At 41.3% G+C, this 17909-nt stretch overlaps 1 protein-coding gene across 5 annotated transcripts in view; it reads right to left on the bottom strand.

The window, feature by feature from the left end:
- Positions 1 to 16200, bottom strand: part of CAPRIN2 (caprin family member 2) — a 41064-nt gene extending 24864 nt beyond the window's left edge. For all 5 annotated transcript variants that reach the window (XM_080660934.1, XM_080660937.1, XM_080660935.1 and 2 more), the window contains exons 1-6: positions 16016 to 16200; positions 14699 to 14961; positions 12448 to 12510; positions 8280 to 8366; positions 3200 to 3438; positions 988 to 1070 (exon numbers count right to left, since the gene is read on the bottom strand). In XM_080660934.1, the coding sequence (XP_080517060.1) occupies positions 988 to 1070; positions 3200 to 3438; positions 8280 to 8366; positions 12448 to 12510; positions 14699 to 14947 (721 nt within the window). In that variant the 5' untranslated portion in view covers positions 14948 to 14961; positions 16016 to 16200. The remainder of the gene's footprint in view (positions 1 to 987; positions 1071 to 3199; positions 3439 to 8279; positions 8367 to 12447; positions 12511 to 14698; positions 14962 to 16015) is intronic.
- Between the last annotated feature and the right edge of the window lie 1709 nt (positions 16201 to 17909).

Genomic DNA, 17909 nt, shown 5'->3' with positions numbered 1-17909 from the left:
TTAGATTCACCCATGCTGTTGCATATATGAATACTTCATTTCACTTTTTATTGCTGAGTAGATTCCACTGTATGGATATGCCACATTTTGTTTATCAATTATCAGCTGATGTACATCTGGGCTGTGTTCAGTTTGGAGCTATTATGAATAAAGCTGGTATGAACATTCATGTACAAATACTTATGCGAACATGTTTTCCGTTCTCTTGGGTATTAAAAGTATAACTGCTTTGTTATATAGTAAGTGTATACTTAATTTTATTTTTAAAAACTGCCGATTTTTCAAAGTATTTGTATCATTTTGCATTCTAACCAAGAAATAAATTTCTGTGATCAAAACTTGCAAGGACTTAGAAAGTTTGTGACAGGTATACATACTTAAGAGTATTTTTAAAAAGGAAGCAACCACTATTAACAAAAATGTTTGCTAGCTTCGAATGAGTTTTCATTATCGTAAGCTAGGACTTCATGTCTGGCCATTTGTATTTGGGCATTGGGCCAACATCTATTTAAGAAGCCAAAAGAACTCTTTCTCTCCAGCTCATTTCCAGATCAATAGACAACAATACATCAGTAGACTATGTAGCCAAACCATTCATAGGCAAATCTGGTAGATAAGTCTTGATATTAACAATGTGTAGATTTAAAATTCTTAAATAGAACAGGTACAACTATTCAGAATAGAGAACCGAACTCCAAAAGGGTCAGGCTAGTGTTAAAGCTAGCACTAGACCCTGGTTAGCTCTTGTCCCCAAATCACAGTGACTTTCCACTTGAAAACTCTCCCTAGGTTTCGTTTTAATGAGTGCAATTATACAAAAGCTGCTTTTAGCAGAACTAAACAAAGAGATCATTCTCCCCATGAGTATAGTATTGCAGACAAGTAAGTTCTGATGGACTGACGCAGTTTCAGCCCTCAATATCATTCTAAACGTCTAGACATAAAGTTTAGAATTTACTGCAAAAGTCCAGAGTAGAGAAAACTCACATGTCGTTCCTACCACTGCTTTCTCACTACCTTCCAAAAGGTCCCAAAAGTACAAGGATGACTGCTCCATCTGGTCTTCAACACTGATAAGGAAAAGCAGCAGCAGAACAAAGTGGCTTTAGAGATACATATATATCCTATATAATAAAATGCTAATATGCAAATCAACCAAACGGCAGAATGACTGGTCACTATGACATGCACTGACCACCAGGGGGCAGACGCTCAATGCAGGATCTGCCCTTCAGTGGTCAGTGCGCTCCCACGGGGGGAGCACCGCTCAGCCAGAAGCCGGGCTCATGGCTAGCAAGCACAGCTGCGGTGGCGGGAGCCTCTCCAGCCTCCACAGCAGTGCTGAGCAGGCCTAAGCTGGCAGGCGGACATCCCCCGAGGGCTCCTGGACTGTGAGAGGACATAGGCCAGGCTGAGGGACCCCCCCCACAAGTGCATGAATGTCATGCACCGGCGTTCTAGTATATATATATGGAGCAGTGCAATTTATACAATTAACCCATAAACAGTCAAGACATTCACTGTGCGTTTTATCTTTTTACTCTTTGGAAAATGGAAACTTTACAAAAAATAACTAACTGCCCATTTATGGTTTTCTACTGTAAGTACTTTTCCTCAAAACAACCAAAATAAGGATTTTTACCAAATACAGCTATTAAGCAATAATCCAAAAAGAGCTTAAAATTGTCAATGCCATAGCATTCATTATCAAGCCTATGTCCTACATGAAAGAACATTGAAATAAAAATATTAAGAGCTGTATTTAGCCAAAACCGGTTTTGCTCAGTGGATAGAGCGTCAGCCTGCGGACTGAAAGGTCCCAGGTTCGATTCCGGTCAAGGGCATGTACCTTGGTTGTGGGCGCGTCCCCAGTGGGGGGTGTGCAGGAGGCAGCTGATTGATGTTTCTCTCTCATCAATGTTTCTAACTCTCTATCCCTCTCCCTTCCTCTCTGTAAAAAATCAATAAAATATATTTAAAAAAAAAAAAAGAGCTGTATTTAACTTTAAAGAGAGCAGCTTATATTTCAAATTATAATCACTTGCATTTCACATATTAAAGTAAGCTACGTTCCCTGAACCCACCAAAGTGAAGAAGGAGAAAGAAGACAACAAACAGGGAATGATGATGGAGTAGACTATCAGAATAGGAATAAAAATATATATATCTATGTGGCTGTCTATAGGTAATTGAGTTTTGTTAGGTTTCCTGATACAAGTTTGATTTCCAATAGCAGTTGAAATTTAACTCTTATTTAGATACAGACTATTCCAATGCTGTGTCTAGCTAGCACGGCTAACAGACACAACATTAGAATAGCCTATATCTAACAAAGAAAGGCTTAGAGAGCTGTTCATTAGCTAATTTACTCCTTCAAAGCAAGAATAGAAAATGGATAACTGTGGGGGGGCGGGGGACAGGGGTAGGAGGGGCGGAGACTGAGCGGCCTCCATTTGCTGGTTTAGGATTCTGAATTATCAGGTTTGTTTCTCAGTATTTATTCGCAGCACAAAAACACCAAATAATTCTCCCTTTAAAATGTTAATGATACTGGTCAAGTTAAATTTTATTTACCTCCACTTTAAGTAAAGCAGTAAAAAGGCAAAGACTCTCAGGTAATACAACAGCCTGAGATAATTACCAAAAAAAAATACCAAAAACAATTTTAAGAAAATGCAGAACTGCCCTGACCGGTTTGGCTCAGTGGACAGAGTGTCGGCCTGCGGACTGAAGGGTCCCAGGTTTGATTCTGGTCAAGGGCATGTACCTTGGTTGTGGGCACATCCCCAGTAGGGGGCGTGCAGGAGGAAGCTGATGGATGTTTCTCTCTCATGGATGTTTCTAACTCTCTATCCCTCTCCCTTCCTCTCTGCAAAAGAATCAATAAAATATATTTTAAGAAAAAGAATATGCAGAACTAGTATTATGGTTAACACTTGCACAAGGTTAAAACTTGGTGATTGGTCATTACTTTTTAAAATCCGTGTTACAATAAAGAAGTAGGTTAATAAGGTCATTCAAATTCACTTTCCTCCTAATAGTCTATCAACCCTGTCAGAGTCTAGGCAGGCCAACATTTCCCTTGTTCAATCAAATTAATGTTTTCCTAATTACTACATACATGTATTTTTTATATTTACAAAAGCTAGACTAACAGTGTTATGTGTTCTATTTCAGAAAAATATTTTCATTAGCTTACCTCAGACTTTCATTTCTTTCAGGGCAGGTCAGTTTTGAAAATTTAATGAGGTAGTCAAGTTCTTTTAAAGGCAAATACACTGCACCATTCAAGCCCTCCTTCAAGTCCTTCTGTACATGTTCCTGTGTCAAGTTCTGTAATACATACTGAACCTGGAGGATGGTGCAGAGTTTTTTCTTCTCAGCCTCAAGTTTTAGCATGTGCTCCCTTCTCTGGGCCTTCTTCTGAGCTTTAAGTAGCTGTTAAAACAAATGCTAATTAAAATTGACTATTCCCAGAGACTTGAGATTAGAAGATAAAACTCATATACAGGGTGGCAAAAGTAAGTTTATAGTTGTGAGTACCCAAAACACAGAGTTTATTCTTGTATTATTTATTTATATTACAACTACAAACCTATTTGTACCCAGCCGTGGATGTAACACTGACTGTGAAACTGATACATTCATTTAACCCTGCTTCCTCCTTCAGCTGAAGAAGTCCCAGAGTAATAAACTGGTTTGTCTCAGGTAGCCAGAGCCCAGGGAGTCCAGATTATCCGCCTCCAACTCCAGGCTCTATCTAGTACCTCCAATCTCACCATAATGAGAAGCAAGCACCCACCGCTGATATCCGCATCAATCCAAGGTTTTACTTTTCCATATTTGGTATTATCAAGCCTTCTTAGACCAAATATTTTAAGAAAATGCTTCACTCTGTTTTGGGTTATTTTTTTAATCTCATGTTCCAAGAGAAGAATATTTAAACTATAATAGTCAGTTTTCAACCAACCAAAGACAACCAACTGGCTAAAGCATGAGGAATTGAAAGCCAAACAGAAATAAAAGCCTACCAAATGTAATGGGGCGGGGGGGGGGGGGGGGGGGGAACAGCCACAGCCACAGCCAACAGGCTTGTTTTAAAAGTAAAGAGATATTTTCAGAATTGTGTGCCAGTCTTGATGGAGCTTGTATCTTCCAATATTTAGCTGACAAAACACATATGGAAAATTATTGTCTACTCTAAAGCTCAGAACTGCAACACCTTAAAGTCTGACATAATACATGGCTTCCCATTAAAAAAAAAAAATAACACAACAAACAATAAAAAGAACTATCTATTTCCACTAAGAAACCTGAAAGTTCTTTTCTTCCCATAGTTGTTTTTCTGGTTGTAATGTTTACTTCATGTTGGGTATTTTCCAAGATATGAAGATCAAGAGAACAACTAAAGTCTAAAAACTTTCTCCTATAGGTGGGTTAAATTATTTTGATATAGCATCAGTATTTAAAACTCTACAATAGAAATGTGTATGTTCATAAATCCTAACCGATAAAGACTGAGGAAAAAAACTCAGCAAAAGTATTCATCAGGGCATTATTAATTAACTTTCTAGAAGTTATGAAAGCAACTTAATAAACTTGACTTGTGCTACTCTCAGGGACAGGAGACAAGGGATGAAGATAAAAGTTTGAGAATGAGGCACAGGCTGGTTGGGGTTAATGGGTAAGGGCATTTTCTTCAGGATGGCAAAGGCTCAGAAAATCTTTCCCAAGACTTCAATTTGGACTCACTGCAATACTAATTAGCCAAACTACTACAGTAGTTTCCGTTTCTGCTTGAGAGGAGGAAAAAATATGGAGATGCAAGTCGAACTATCCAAGTCTCATGATGACACAGTCTCATGATGATGTAGGGAAAGGCAATTGATGCCAAGGGCATCTTCAAGATGGTATCACAAGATAACCTCAGATCTCTAGTTAGCCATCTCCCAAGGTTGGATTAGGTGTTCTTATGGGTTCATGCTCCCCTGAACTTCCTCTGTCCAAGTATCTATTACATTAAATGGTTATCTTTTTATTTATTTGCCATTCCCCCTCCCTCCCTTGGGCTTCAACTCCATGATTATATGTCCGCTGTTCACCAATATGTCACCAGTGCCCAGGACAGAGCTGGACACATGACAGACTTCATACATTTGCTGAGTCAATCAAGTATCAAGTAAGAAAGCATGTTGTCTCCTAGATTATAATCAGATGCTCCTGTCACAAACATCACTGACAACAGCCTATTTCTCCTTATTTATATAGAAGCTAAGAAGTCAGGTTACATCATCTTCTCTTCTTCCAGTGGGGGACTGGTTGGAAATATGAAGAAGTATAAACTGCTATCAACCAACAGACTTGAATAATCAAATTCATTTTCTGAACCATGATGCAAAAAGATAAATCCCCAGCAAGGGACAGAGCTCCTATCACGCAGACTAAGAGAGGTGTGGCTGGGCTGAAGGGAACGAAGAAAATGTTACACAAGCTGCAAAACTGGCTATCACAGAAGAGATTTGACCAAAGAAACACTTTAGTAAAAGAAGAGCCCAATAATTATTGGGCTGGAAGGTACTGACAAGCACTTCTAGGGTCATGATTCATTAAGGCACACTCCCAAGTACTTTTTAGCACCTCACCCATAGTGCAAATAAAGAAAAATAATCTCACACATAACAAAATCTGGCGGTTTGGAAGCAAGCCGTGGGCAAACTATGACCCGCGGGCCAGATCCGGCCCGTTCGGCTGTTCTATCCGGCCCACGGAGCCGAAAGAGCGGAAGGTTCTCTTGCTCTCCCCTCCGCTCCTTCACCAGCAGCAGTGTTAACATGGCAACGTCAGGAAACACGGCCGCAGCTCCTTCTTCTGAGTGGGCGGATTTATATCTGCCCATTCAGTAGAAGGAACAACCTCTCAATCTTCCAGAGGCTCCTTGTAATGCCCGCAGACGCGTCCCCCGACATCACCCTGGGAATGCGTAGACACGTTATCGTGGTGATGTAGGGAGACACGCCCCTGGAGAGCACAGTATCAGAGCATTAGCTAAAAAGGAGACCAACAACACTGTTCCCACTGAAGTTGATGTTTTAAAGACCAAAAACCTTTCAACCCAGTCTACATTGCCATCTACATCTACGTCCCGGGCATAATTTGGAAGTTGCACTAAAGAAAATGTTTAATTTACTGTTTACACATTTTGTTCTTTTCTATTTGTTTTAGTTTTAAATTATTTTATTATATTTAAGTTTAATTTGAAAGGCTTTTGTACCTTTCCTTTGTTAGGCAATTTTATTTTGCCTTTTCCATCTTCAATATAAGGTATGTTATTGTGCTATGATTCCTCCATTTTTTTGAAGTTTCAAATTATAATAATTAGTGTTTACATTCTTCTTGTTAAAATGTTTGAAATGAATAAAACTATTGAAATAAAAAAAAAAAGACCGTACCCTTTTATGTAATGATGTTTACTTTGAATTTATATTAGTTCACACAAACACTCCATCCATGCTTTTGTTCCGGCCCTCCGGTCCAGTTTAAGAACGCATTGTGGCCCTCGAGTCAAAAAGTTTGCCCACCCCTGCTCTAGACCATAGCAGCGGAAAAACAAGTGAATATACAGGTACCATATCTACAAAAGTAAAGAACACAGTTTTTAAGAGTGAAAAGTATTAGAGCTTTACCTTCACTCTACCACTTCCTGGCCATATGACTTTGAAGAAGTTCCTTTTGTTCTGATTCTCAGATTTCTTATCTGAAAAATGGGGGCAACTTATATCTACTTCCCGGGTTGCTGTAAAAACAAGTGGATTTTTGTAGGTGCCTGGCACATGGAAAGTGTTTTTTTAAAAAAAGATTTATATCTAAAAACAAAAAACCATATATTGAAAAAATAAACTCCTGTATGGAAAATTAAAATTTGATAGGGTAACTCTGAGTAAAGAGTGTCAATGGAGAATTTTTAAGTATTAAAAGTACACTTCCAACCATCCAAACAGAAGGTTGATATGAATGATCGTTTTAGAGTAAAATGGACCAAAACTAAATAAACCTAACATATTTGGGGGTGGAGGGAGTGGAGAATCGATCATACAAGAAAACAAATTGACTTAAAAGTATTGTATCTAAAATAGACTATAAATATTTAATAACTGTGGAATTAACAGTAATTACTAAAATGAAGTGACTCATGAGTAACAATGAGTTAAAATATGTTGTGGTTGACAAAAAGAGCTAATATCATCTTAGGCTTACATTAACAGAAATATCCAGAAAACAGAAGGTAGTGGCTCTACACTAGGCTATTTTAGACTTACACACTACCTCTGAGAGTTAATGAAGGTAGACATCCAGAAGAGAGAACTCCGGACTATGTTACAAGGATTTAGATGGTAGATGTCTTCAGCCTCGAAAGTATGCTTTGGGGTTTTGGCAGGTTTTTTTCTGGAGGGGCAGGGTATGCTGGTAGTTGATGCCAGAGAAATGGAGAAGAGAATTTCAGTTCACCGTACAAGAAGAAAATAACCAAAAATAGAAGAGACTATCTTATGCGGTATGCTCCCCAACACAGAAATGAATTTAAAAAAAAAAAAATTTCAATTGTTAGAACATGATCTTACAAGTGCCTTTTCACTAAGATTCTAAAACAATGAAGAATACTCCATTAATGAATGCTTAAGATTTCACATTAATTACTGATTCAATTTGCCAGAGATAAAAGAGAGAAACTAACAGGTGAGACCAGACTAACTCTAACATGAATCTTAAGTCTTCCTGATAATAACTGCCCTGGTCTCCAGAAAAGGCTATCAATTCCATGTTTCCTAATACATTAAGTAATGCTGACCTTAAAAGTCTATCATGTATAAATGTACAGGCCTATATTCTAAAATATATTTAATAAATGTACCCATAAAAATAGTTTTTATTCCCTTCTCAGTGATTTCTATGGTTCCACAGTGAAATAATACACATTAATTAGATAACTAATACTTTATCCACAGTGTCTCACATTCAGATGTCATTATGTTCTCTGGAGCAGCGGTCACCAACCTTTCGGACCTCACAGACCACCAGTGATCCGCGGACCACCAGTTGGCAACCACTGCTCCAGAGGCTCCAGAAATCTGAAAACACGAGTTCTGGAGTAGCTATGCTCAACCCACATCCACACTAAAATATCAGCAGGAATGAGATGGATGGTAACGAAGTACCATCAGCAGACCCTGACATTTCTTCCAGATCAGTGGTGGAACTGGTTTTAAGGAAAACATACTCACATCTTGGCTCAGTCCCGAGAAGGTTTTCTGAAGCTCCTTGGCAAATTCTAAGTTATGTAGCACTTCTTCATATTTCTCAACTGCTTCCTACCAAATAGGAGAAGAAAACACCAATTCTGTGAACTTCTGCGTACACATATGTCAAAATAAGTGTTCCTTAAAAACATAAGAGGAGATTTAAGGCTTTATGGATTAGACATTTACTATATCTAATTTAAAAAGTAGAAAGAGTATTTAGAAGGTATATAAAGTTAAATTTAAAAATTCAAATTTTATACTAGAAATCTGAGCCATAATAATAATGTTGATGATATCTATAAAGTCAGAGAGACTTGGGGTTTTAAGAGCACTGAGCCAACAGGATTCCTGTCAATATTCATTTTACTACTCAAATATATTACACAAGTAGCAAAACTAGGATCACACAGATAAATAAGAAACTTCAAGGAATGTATATTATGGTAGAAGAGACTTGTAAACAATTACCTATGACAGGCAAAATTAAGTAAGATTGTTACAGAAATACTGCAAATTAAAAGAGACAATTTTCTTAAAGATTTCACAGATGAATAAAGATGCTAATTAGAGGAGGTTTTTCATAGGACTTAAACTTAAATCCATATGGAAAAACTAAGAGCCAATATGAAACAGAAAAAGAAATATGTCCGACCAGAGAAAGATCTATAATAATAAGAGCATAATATGCTAATTAGACCAGACAGCCTAATGACCTTCCAGACGTCATTCCGGATGTCCTTCCGGATAAAGCTGCGGTGACGGGGGCTGAGGCAGAGGTGGTTAGGGGCGATCCGGCAGGCAGGCAAGCAGTTAAAGGCGATCAGGCAGGCAGGCGAGTGGTTAGGGGCAATCAGGCAGGCAGAGTGGTTAGGGGCAATCAAGCAGGCAGGCAGAGTGGTTAGAGGCAATCAGGCAGGCAGGCAGGCAGGTGAGTGGTTAGGAGCCAGCGGTCCCAGATTGCAAGAGGGTGCAGGCTGGGCTGAGGGACCTCTCCCATTCTCCCCCCCGATGCACGAATTTCGTGCACCAGGCCTCTAGTATATTATAAAGCCTCCATAATCAAAATAGCATAGTACTCCCTTTCTAGATATGTATCTAAAAGAAATGAAGACATTATGTCCACATAAAGATGTATATGCAAATTTATATAGCAGCATTATTTATTATAGCCCAAAATAAAACTAATCCAAATATCCAGCAACTGGTAAGTGAATAAACAAAAATGTGGTATAAAACATACAAAGAAATACTCGTCAGCAATTTTAAAAAAATGAAAATACAGGCTCTAACATGGATGAACCTCAAAAACATAATGCTAAGAGAAATATCAATGTGAGGGAGAAACATGGATTGCTTGCCTCCTGTAAGTGCCCTGACCAGGGGTCGAGCCCACAGCCTGCCATATGCCCTGACCGGGAATCAAACCTACAAACCTTTCAGTGCATGAGATGACACTCAACCAATTGAGCCACACTGGCCAGCGCATAAACATAGGTTTAATTATAATAAATTATAATTATAATAAATGTGCTACTCAAGTAAGGAAATGTTGATAGTGAAGGAGGCTGTGCAAACATGGGGTCAGGGGTATATGAATTTCTCTATACTTTCTGCTCAATTTTATTATGAGCCTATAACTGCTCAAAAAACAGTCTATTTTTTTTAAGGAAGAAGCAAAAATAAAGGCCCCGTAAGTATTTATATTAAACTAAGTTATATAGAAAATGGATAAAGAGAAGGCAGGAAGAAGAACATGTGTTTGTTTACATAGGCTTAAAGGAACTCTGAAGAGACATATAAGAATCTATTAGCAGTTATTATTTTATAAAATGAAAACTGAACAGAGGAAGGACAGGGTGAATAAAAACTGCATCTTTTTTTAATCTTTCCTAATTTCTGAACTATGTAAATTAGTACCAATTTTAAAACCTAAACTTAGAGCTTCTTAATACTACACTACTGACAGCTATTTTCTGAGAGGTCAGATTATAGGTTTTTCTTCTTCTGACTTACCTGCATTTTCTAAATCTCTACCTTAAATATACAATGCTTGTATGAGATATTATTTCTCAAAAGTAACACAAGTCATATGCTTAATCACATCTAGAAACCTAATATTCAATCATCTTATATTTAGTAAATCTATCTATAATAATAAAAGTGTAATATGCTAATTAGGCCGGATGTCTTTCGGATGTCATTCCGGACGTCCTTCCTGACCAAGCCAGGGCCGGAGGGAAGCCAGCCTGGGTCCTGGGTGCCTGCCGGCAGCCAGAGGATGGAAGCCCAGGTCCCGGGTGCCGGAGGGAAGCCGGTGCCAGCAGCCGGGGGAAGGAAGGCCTACTCTTGCATCAATTTTCATGCATCGGGCCTCTAGTATGTAATAATCCACATGCCTACATGCCTACTATATTCTACACACTATCCTAAGTACTAGGAAAACAGCAGTGAACAGACAAAATTTCTAATGGAAATTACACTGTAAGGGAAGGGCAGACAAACAAAACTTTACAGCCTGTCAGAGAAGTACCTCTATGAAGAAAACTTAAGAAAGGAAAGTAGCTAAGGAATGTGAATGGGAAAACAGAGGTATCGTGTTGTCAAGACAGGCTTACTGGATGACCTTCCAACCAAAAGCAGAGGAGGGTGGGAACTGAGCTCCCCATCCTTACCCCCAATAGTTAGACATCTGGGCGGGGGGTTGGGGGGAATATCCCAGGAAGAAGGAACAACACATGGAAAAGCCCTGAGGCCGATGGGTGCCTGGGATGTCTGAGGAACAGCAAGAAGGCCGGTGTAACTGGGTTGAAGGTAACAAGGGAGAGAAGGATGGGAAATGCAATAGATGTAAAAGGAAGCAGGGAGCCTATTTTATAGGGCTTTGCAGGCCACAGCAAGGACACGCTGACACCCTGATGGGAACCAATGGGGACTTTTGAGCAGAGGAATGACCATCTGACCTGCATGTGAACAGGATTACTGGAGCTATGATACTGAGAAGAGACTTGGAGAGAGAGGGCAGGACAGAAAAACCTGTAAGGAAGCTATTACAGTAATGCAGCTGAAAGATGGTGTGGTTTGGACCAGGATAACAGAAGCAGAATTTATGAAAAATGGTCATTCCCTAAATTTATTTTGAAGAACTGATCAAACTTGCTAATGGGCTAGATGTAAAATATAAAGAGAAAGATGAAAAATTCTCCAGGGTTTTCTGGCAACTCCATCCTTCTAGTCCATCAAGCCATTAACTGACACAGCTAAGATAAAGGAGATCTGGATTTTGGCGGGCAGGGTAAAATCCGATGTCAAATAGGCAACTGGACAAAGAAATCTAGAGTTCACAAAACTAATCTATTGGCAAATATAAAATTGGCAGTTGGCAGCATACTTCTCAAAAGAGAAATCAAAGTTAATATTATAGAACAACAAGTGGTTATAAAGATGGTAAGAATTATTGCAATTCAAGTTTGTCTGGCTGGAGCTCTGAAATATAGCCATGTCCTTGATATTGTTTAGAGAGCTATCATGAGAACCACCATCCTTACCCCCAATACTTCCCCCAAATCAACAATCCTACCTTATCAGAACACGTTCTTTACGGATATTTACACGAAGAAAAAGTTTATCACTCTAAACGTTATTGAACATACTATGACTACTTAAACAAACCCATGTTGAGATGCTGGATGTCCAGCTAAGTCCTCTCACCAGCTATAGTATATGAGCACATCATTGTCAGAACTCACACAATTCAAATCTGTGCCTCTTCGTTGAGAAGATAAAAGACAATAGATGTACAAGCTAGATCAAATAACTTTTAGATTAATTTGTCCCTTCTTATCCAGGAGATGTGATCAAGTCAAAATGGTAAACATCAATGAAACATTTTTTTATTTCCATATTGCAAAAAGTCTCCTCCTCTAAATTAGATAAAACTTGCAATTACCAGGTATACCATGGACAAGTTAAACATTTATAACATTTTAAAAAGTTATAAATAGTCTAATATTTATAGTTAGGTTAAAAAAAAAAAGCCAGATTTCACTGATCTTTTTTGGCCTATCAAATGTTTGGTCTCATGAAGTATATCTACAGTTTTATTTAGAAAGGAAACCAGTAAGTCTGACCAAAGTATCATAAAATCGCTTACCAATTGGTCTGGATTAAGTTGCTCTCCATTTTTCAGGCGATCCTTGTAATCTTCCAATTTGAGCTACAAAAGAGAAACTTGCATCTATTATAGTCTGATATAAAATTCTCAAGAAAATAAATACTAGACTTTGTTTCTTATGAAAACAGTTACTAAAGTAATCCATCAATCTGCAAAAGTATCATTTTACCACAAAGCACGCAGCAACTGAGTACATGAGTTCTAGTTAGGGGAAAAAATATCACACACAAATGAACATTTGTCTGGTATTACAAAAGTTAATAAAAGTTTTTTCTCTTAATAGCTCTCTACATATTTAGACTACAGAGACTTAACTAGTCAATCATATGCCCTTAACCAAGTGGTGCTTAATCAGGGGCAATATGTCCCCCAGGCATATCTGGCAATGTCTGGACATACTTTTGGTTATCACAACTTGGGGAATGGCCGAAAGGTAGAGCATGCTACTGGCATTTTGTGGGTAGACGCCAGAGATGTTGCTAAACATCCTACAATGCAGAGGACAGCCCCACACAACAAAGAATTATCCAGCGTCAAAAGTCAACAGTGACCCTAGCTGGTTTCGCTCGGTGGATGGAGCGTCAGCCTGCGGACTGAAGGGTCCCAGATTCGATTCCAGTCAGGGGCACATGCCCAGGTTGTGGGCTCAATCCCCAGTGTGGGGTGTGCAGGAGGCAGCTGATCAATGATTCTCTCTCATCGTTGATGTTTCTATCTCTCTCTCCCTCTCCCTTCCCCTCTGAAATCAATAAAAGTATATTTTTTAAAAAAAAAAAAAACAAAAAAAAAAACCTCAACAGTGCTAAGGCTGAGAAACCCTGCTCGAACCTCATGCTTAAACCGTTAGTCACCTGTTGAGTTTTGTGGTATTTGTCGGATAAGAAACTTCCTAATGGAAGTATAGAAATGTAAAAGATTTCTTTTCTAGCATTATAGTAGCCTCAAACTGAAGCTATTTTATATTAAATTGATATTTAAGTAAACACACAAATAAATTGCATTTATTGTCCCCATAAAAATTACATGGCCCACGATGGTATTCAAAAAGCAACATTTAGACTCCTCCCATTTGGCTTGATAGCTTTAAAATGTTTTCTCAGAAGCTTGAAACAAAAGCTTTGGTACTGTCAGATAGGTATTCAAAGAGGTGGTATCATGAAGCCAGAGAGGATAAGTATACCTACACACATAGTTCCTCCACCTGGGAGAAGAACTAACGCATCTCCATCAGTAGATCCTGCTTTGAGTAGGTCCTGCCTTGACTAGTTTCCAACAGTGGCAGGGAATTTGTGCTGACCCAGGCACGCTCACCTTATCACACTGGGGATCAACTCTATGCATTCAAAAGACAACTGGCAAGAGCTAGGGCTACAGAGAAGCTACTCATAACTGGCCCTTCTTCACTAGGTTCCTGGGTATATTTTTTTAAATAAAAAACATTTTTTAGAAGAAACAGAGTCAATCAGACTCTTTTTAAAAAAAAAAAAAAAATCTCTTCTCACTCCTCCATTACGAACAACTTTCCTAAGGTGTAACTAGGTCTTGGCATAAAAATATTGATGCCAAGGTCAGAGAGTGGATGACTCACCTTATCATCACGAGCAAAGAGAATCATGATACAACAAAGCAACTGTTCCACAGGCTACATGACTCAGGAAATGAGGATGTGGAGACCTTTACATCAGCATCTATTGTAACGTTAGGCTGAGTATAACCTCAGAGTCCCTTTGCAAGACTCTCTACAATGCTTTCACCTACCAGTCTTAAAGGATCACCTAGCAACACAAAAATTAGTGCTGAGACATTTTCTGGCTCCTCCATCGTTAAAGCTTCCAATGACTGCAGCATCTATACTGCAATATCCACTGCTGCGGAAAGTCACACGGGAACCGAGCTGAAAAAATCAGGCGATCTCTGAAAAGAAACATTACTACTCAAGGAATTAATCTGACTTAAAGTAGCTAGCTCTTCCAATATTTCAACAGTAGCATGCATCATTTTACTATGAAGAATATTTGTATTCAGTCATGCTGACAAATCAAACAGAACATGTTTAATATATCCAATATTTAGCCTGCTTGTATGTTTTCAGCCAGCTAAATCCCAAGGTTAAATCTCTGGGAAGTAATCTATGAGCCCTGATTAAAAGTCAAAATGTCAGTTCCTTAACCCTTACCTGAAATGGTGCATATGCCTGGCTAGGAGGAAGAAAGAGAAGAAAAAAAGTTACCTTCTTTTTCTCGATGTTTCTAATTTTGTGTTTAAGGCATATGAGTCCATTATCAATGTAGGTTTCATATGCTTGAGACGGAGAGGCCACGGACCGGAGAGGAGACTGCAAGGGGCTCAGAGCCCGCTGGCTTTCCCCAAGGCTGTGGTTCACTTGGGGCTTGGCCGACTTCATAGTCCCCACCCTTCCCTCCTCCGAATGGCCCGAAGGTGACTGGTAACCAAAAGGCGACGAAGAGAACTGCACCATTGAAACAGCTGATCCTGAAGGAGGGAAGGGGAAAAGTTAAGTATCGCAGTAACTTAGGACTAGAGGGGCAGATCGGGGCCAGACCCACTCCCTCGAAATCCTCCTCCACAGAAGCGAGCTCAACGCCAGTGATGCTTCAGAGGCCGCGCCTCCACCTCCCTGCGCCCACGGCAATCAGCGCCAAGGACCCGCACCTTTTGACTAGGCAAAATCGACAACACGGGGAATGTTTCCAGAAACTCAGTTTTCCACGCACGAGGAAGAACTGCTACTCAAGCAAGGGCTCCCCTTCTCATGACAGCAGTCTGCATTCTGAAGACTTTCTAATGACACAAATAGGCTTTCCCCTCTTCACATTACCCATTGACAACATTTAAAAAGAAAGAAAACACCGAAAAACAAAACAAACAAAATACAGAGCACACCATTTTTTTAGAGCTCTCACTCACTAACTGAAAAGCAGCTTCTTGAACAAGGCTAGCTTCCCTTTGCTTGCTCTGGGCCAGCAAGGCAAGTCCGCCGCCACTGCACCTTTGTAGCGAGGTACTTACTCTCTCGGGCTACGAGTGCCCTAAACTGGTTTTCTGTTTTGTTGAAACTAACCCATAACTACACCCAACCTCCGCTTTAAGGGGTCATCCTGGGGAGCCTGACACGGCCCGGGTCAGTGGCCTTCGCACACGCCTCATCCCGCGCATCGGAGTGTCCCTCCCACCCCCAGGAGCAACCCCAAACTAAGGGCACAGCCAGCCCCATGCATGTCAGCGCTGATCCCAAACCCCCGCAGGGGCCCGCGCGAGACGCTGCTCCACCCGCCGCCACTAGGCGCCCCGGGGACACCGACCCCCGCCCTTCCCCCCAGGTCTCGGGACGCCCAGGCACCAGCCCGGGCCACTTCTGCAGGCGCCCCACAAGGGGAGCACCCGGAGAAAAACCCAGGACCACCGCCTAGAGGGCCCCGCCCGGGGGATGCCGAGCCGCCCCCTACCTCACCGCGGCTGGAGCCGACCAGCCCTGCCCTGCCCACCCTGCCCACCCTGCCAGGCCAGCCGCCCAGCCCGGCTTCACCTCCGCAGGCCGCTGCGGGTGCCGCAGCCCGGGCCGGCCTTCGAAGACGGGCGGGAGCCAGGAGAGGTCTGTAGGTGGACCGGCGCCACCCGCCCCGGCGTCTCCTACCGGCTCCCTCCTCTCCGCTCCCGGGCCAGCTGGCGGCGTCTGCAGCGCCGGGCGCTCGCCGACTCAGCGCTCCCTCCCAGGCCGGCGCGCTGAGCCGCGCGTGGCTTATGTAGGCGCGCGCCCCCCACGTGCCCGCGCGCGCAGCCCCGTGCGGTCCGACACCACCTCCTCTGGTGCCTCCGCCGCGGCCGCAGCAGCAGCAGCAGAAACAGCAGCAGCCGCCGCCTGGGGGAGGTGGGGGGAGGGGGGCGTGGGTTCCAGGTCCAGCCGCGGCGGGGACGCGATCGCGAGAGGGCGCGGTCTCCCCGCGTTTGCGCAGGTTTCAGGGCGCGAGGTAGAGTGGGTATGAAGCCAAGAGCCGACCCGCCGTAGACCCCCCCACCCCCGCAAGGTCCTGTGGGACCTGTCTGATTGCAAACAGGAATAATTGCATGTGCGACCTTGAACAGGTGATTTCGATCACTCGATAAAGGCCGCAGGCCCTTTGAGGAATTGCCATTTAAACCTAGCTGGAGCCTCTGGTGGTGTAGGTAGGCACTCTTGAAACGCAAGGGTGCCTTTGCCCCCACCTCTGACCCCCCTCAAGCCGCCCCCTCCCCCCCCCCCGCCCCTGCCGTCAGTCCATCCTTGACAGTAGGATGGGGGAAAGCCACGTGTCCAAAGAAAAGACTCAGCCTCTAAGAGCAGAATGCCCCAATATTGCCATAAACACAGAGTGGGAGGCCATTTCATTTGCTGCTTTGAAACAGAGGAATTGGCACTCAGAGAAGAAAAAAATGATAAAAATCTTGTTAAGGTTGCATAAAATTAAGAGAAAGTCTGGAAATAAATCAGTGTTTCTGAAGGAAGGGATGGTGTTTCTCATTGCCAATGAATAAGAGGGGGTGGAAGCACCACCCAGCAATACTTGGGCCCCAATATGTGTCCAGCTATTACACCAAATAGAATTGTTTTGGTTCTGTCCCTGAGGCTGTTAAAAATAGTTTAGACTAGCAAGAGAAGGACAGAGAAAACTCAGAACTATAATCAAGGAAACAAAGGTCCAAGTTTCAAAAGTGTTGGCTGAGCCCACACAAAAATCATCATGACTTTTAACATTTCTTGATACGGTATTTTTCCAGTTATTATCTATGTTCTTTTCAGCCCCTAGTGATATAATGTACCTTAATGTTGCATTTTTGCTTTGAATCTCTGAATCCCATATGTGTCCTTGAGGGCCAGGCAAATATTAGATTGTTGATTTGTTTCATTGTTTATAACCAGAGAAAGAAGTGAAGATAATGAGAACGAGGGCATGAAAGCTGTACTCTGACCCTTGAGGAAAACCAAAACAGTGGCATAGCTTAAAAAAAAAAAATTAAAATGTGAAGGACAACTTTCTCATCAATGAGTAAGCACAAAGTCACAGCACAGGTTATATCTATTGTAGCCTGATTTATTAATGACTCTAAAGCAGTCAAACTGCGGCTCTCGAGCCACATGTGGCTCTTTGGCCCCTTGAGTGTACCTCAATCAGATTGAGGACATTTTTAGCAAAGGCCAGCTTAGGAGTACCCTTATTAAGTTAATAACAATGTACCTACCTATATTGTTTAAGTTTAAAAAATTTGGCTCTCAAAAGAAATTTCATCGTTGTACTGTTGATATTTGGCTCTGTTGACTAATGAGTTTGCCGACCACTGCTCTAAAGAATGTATTTCAGTCATATTAATCATGAAATGTTTGCCTTCTGGTTGACCCAGAAAAACTATCCCTTGGCTCATATAGATCTAGCCATAGACCCTAA

This window comes from Plecotus auritus (genome assembly GCF_963455305.1).
Source record: "Plecotus auritus genome assembly, chromosome: 3".
NCBI lineage: Eukaryota > Metazoa > Chordata > Mammalia > Chiroptera > Vespertilionidae > Plecotus > Plecotus auritus.
The sequence above is the reverse complement of the archived record's forward strand: the minus strand, read 5'-3'. Positions and strand labels throughout refer to the sequence as shown.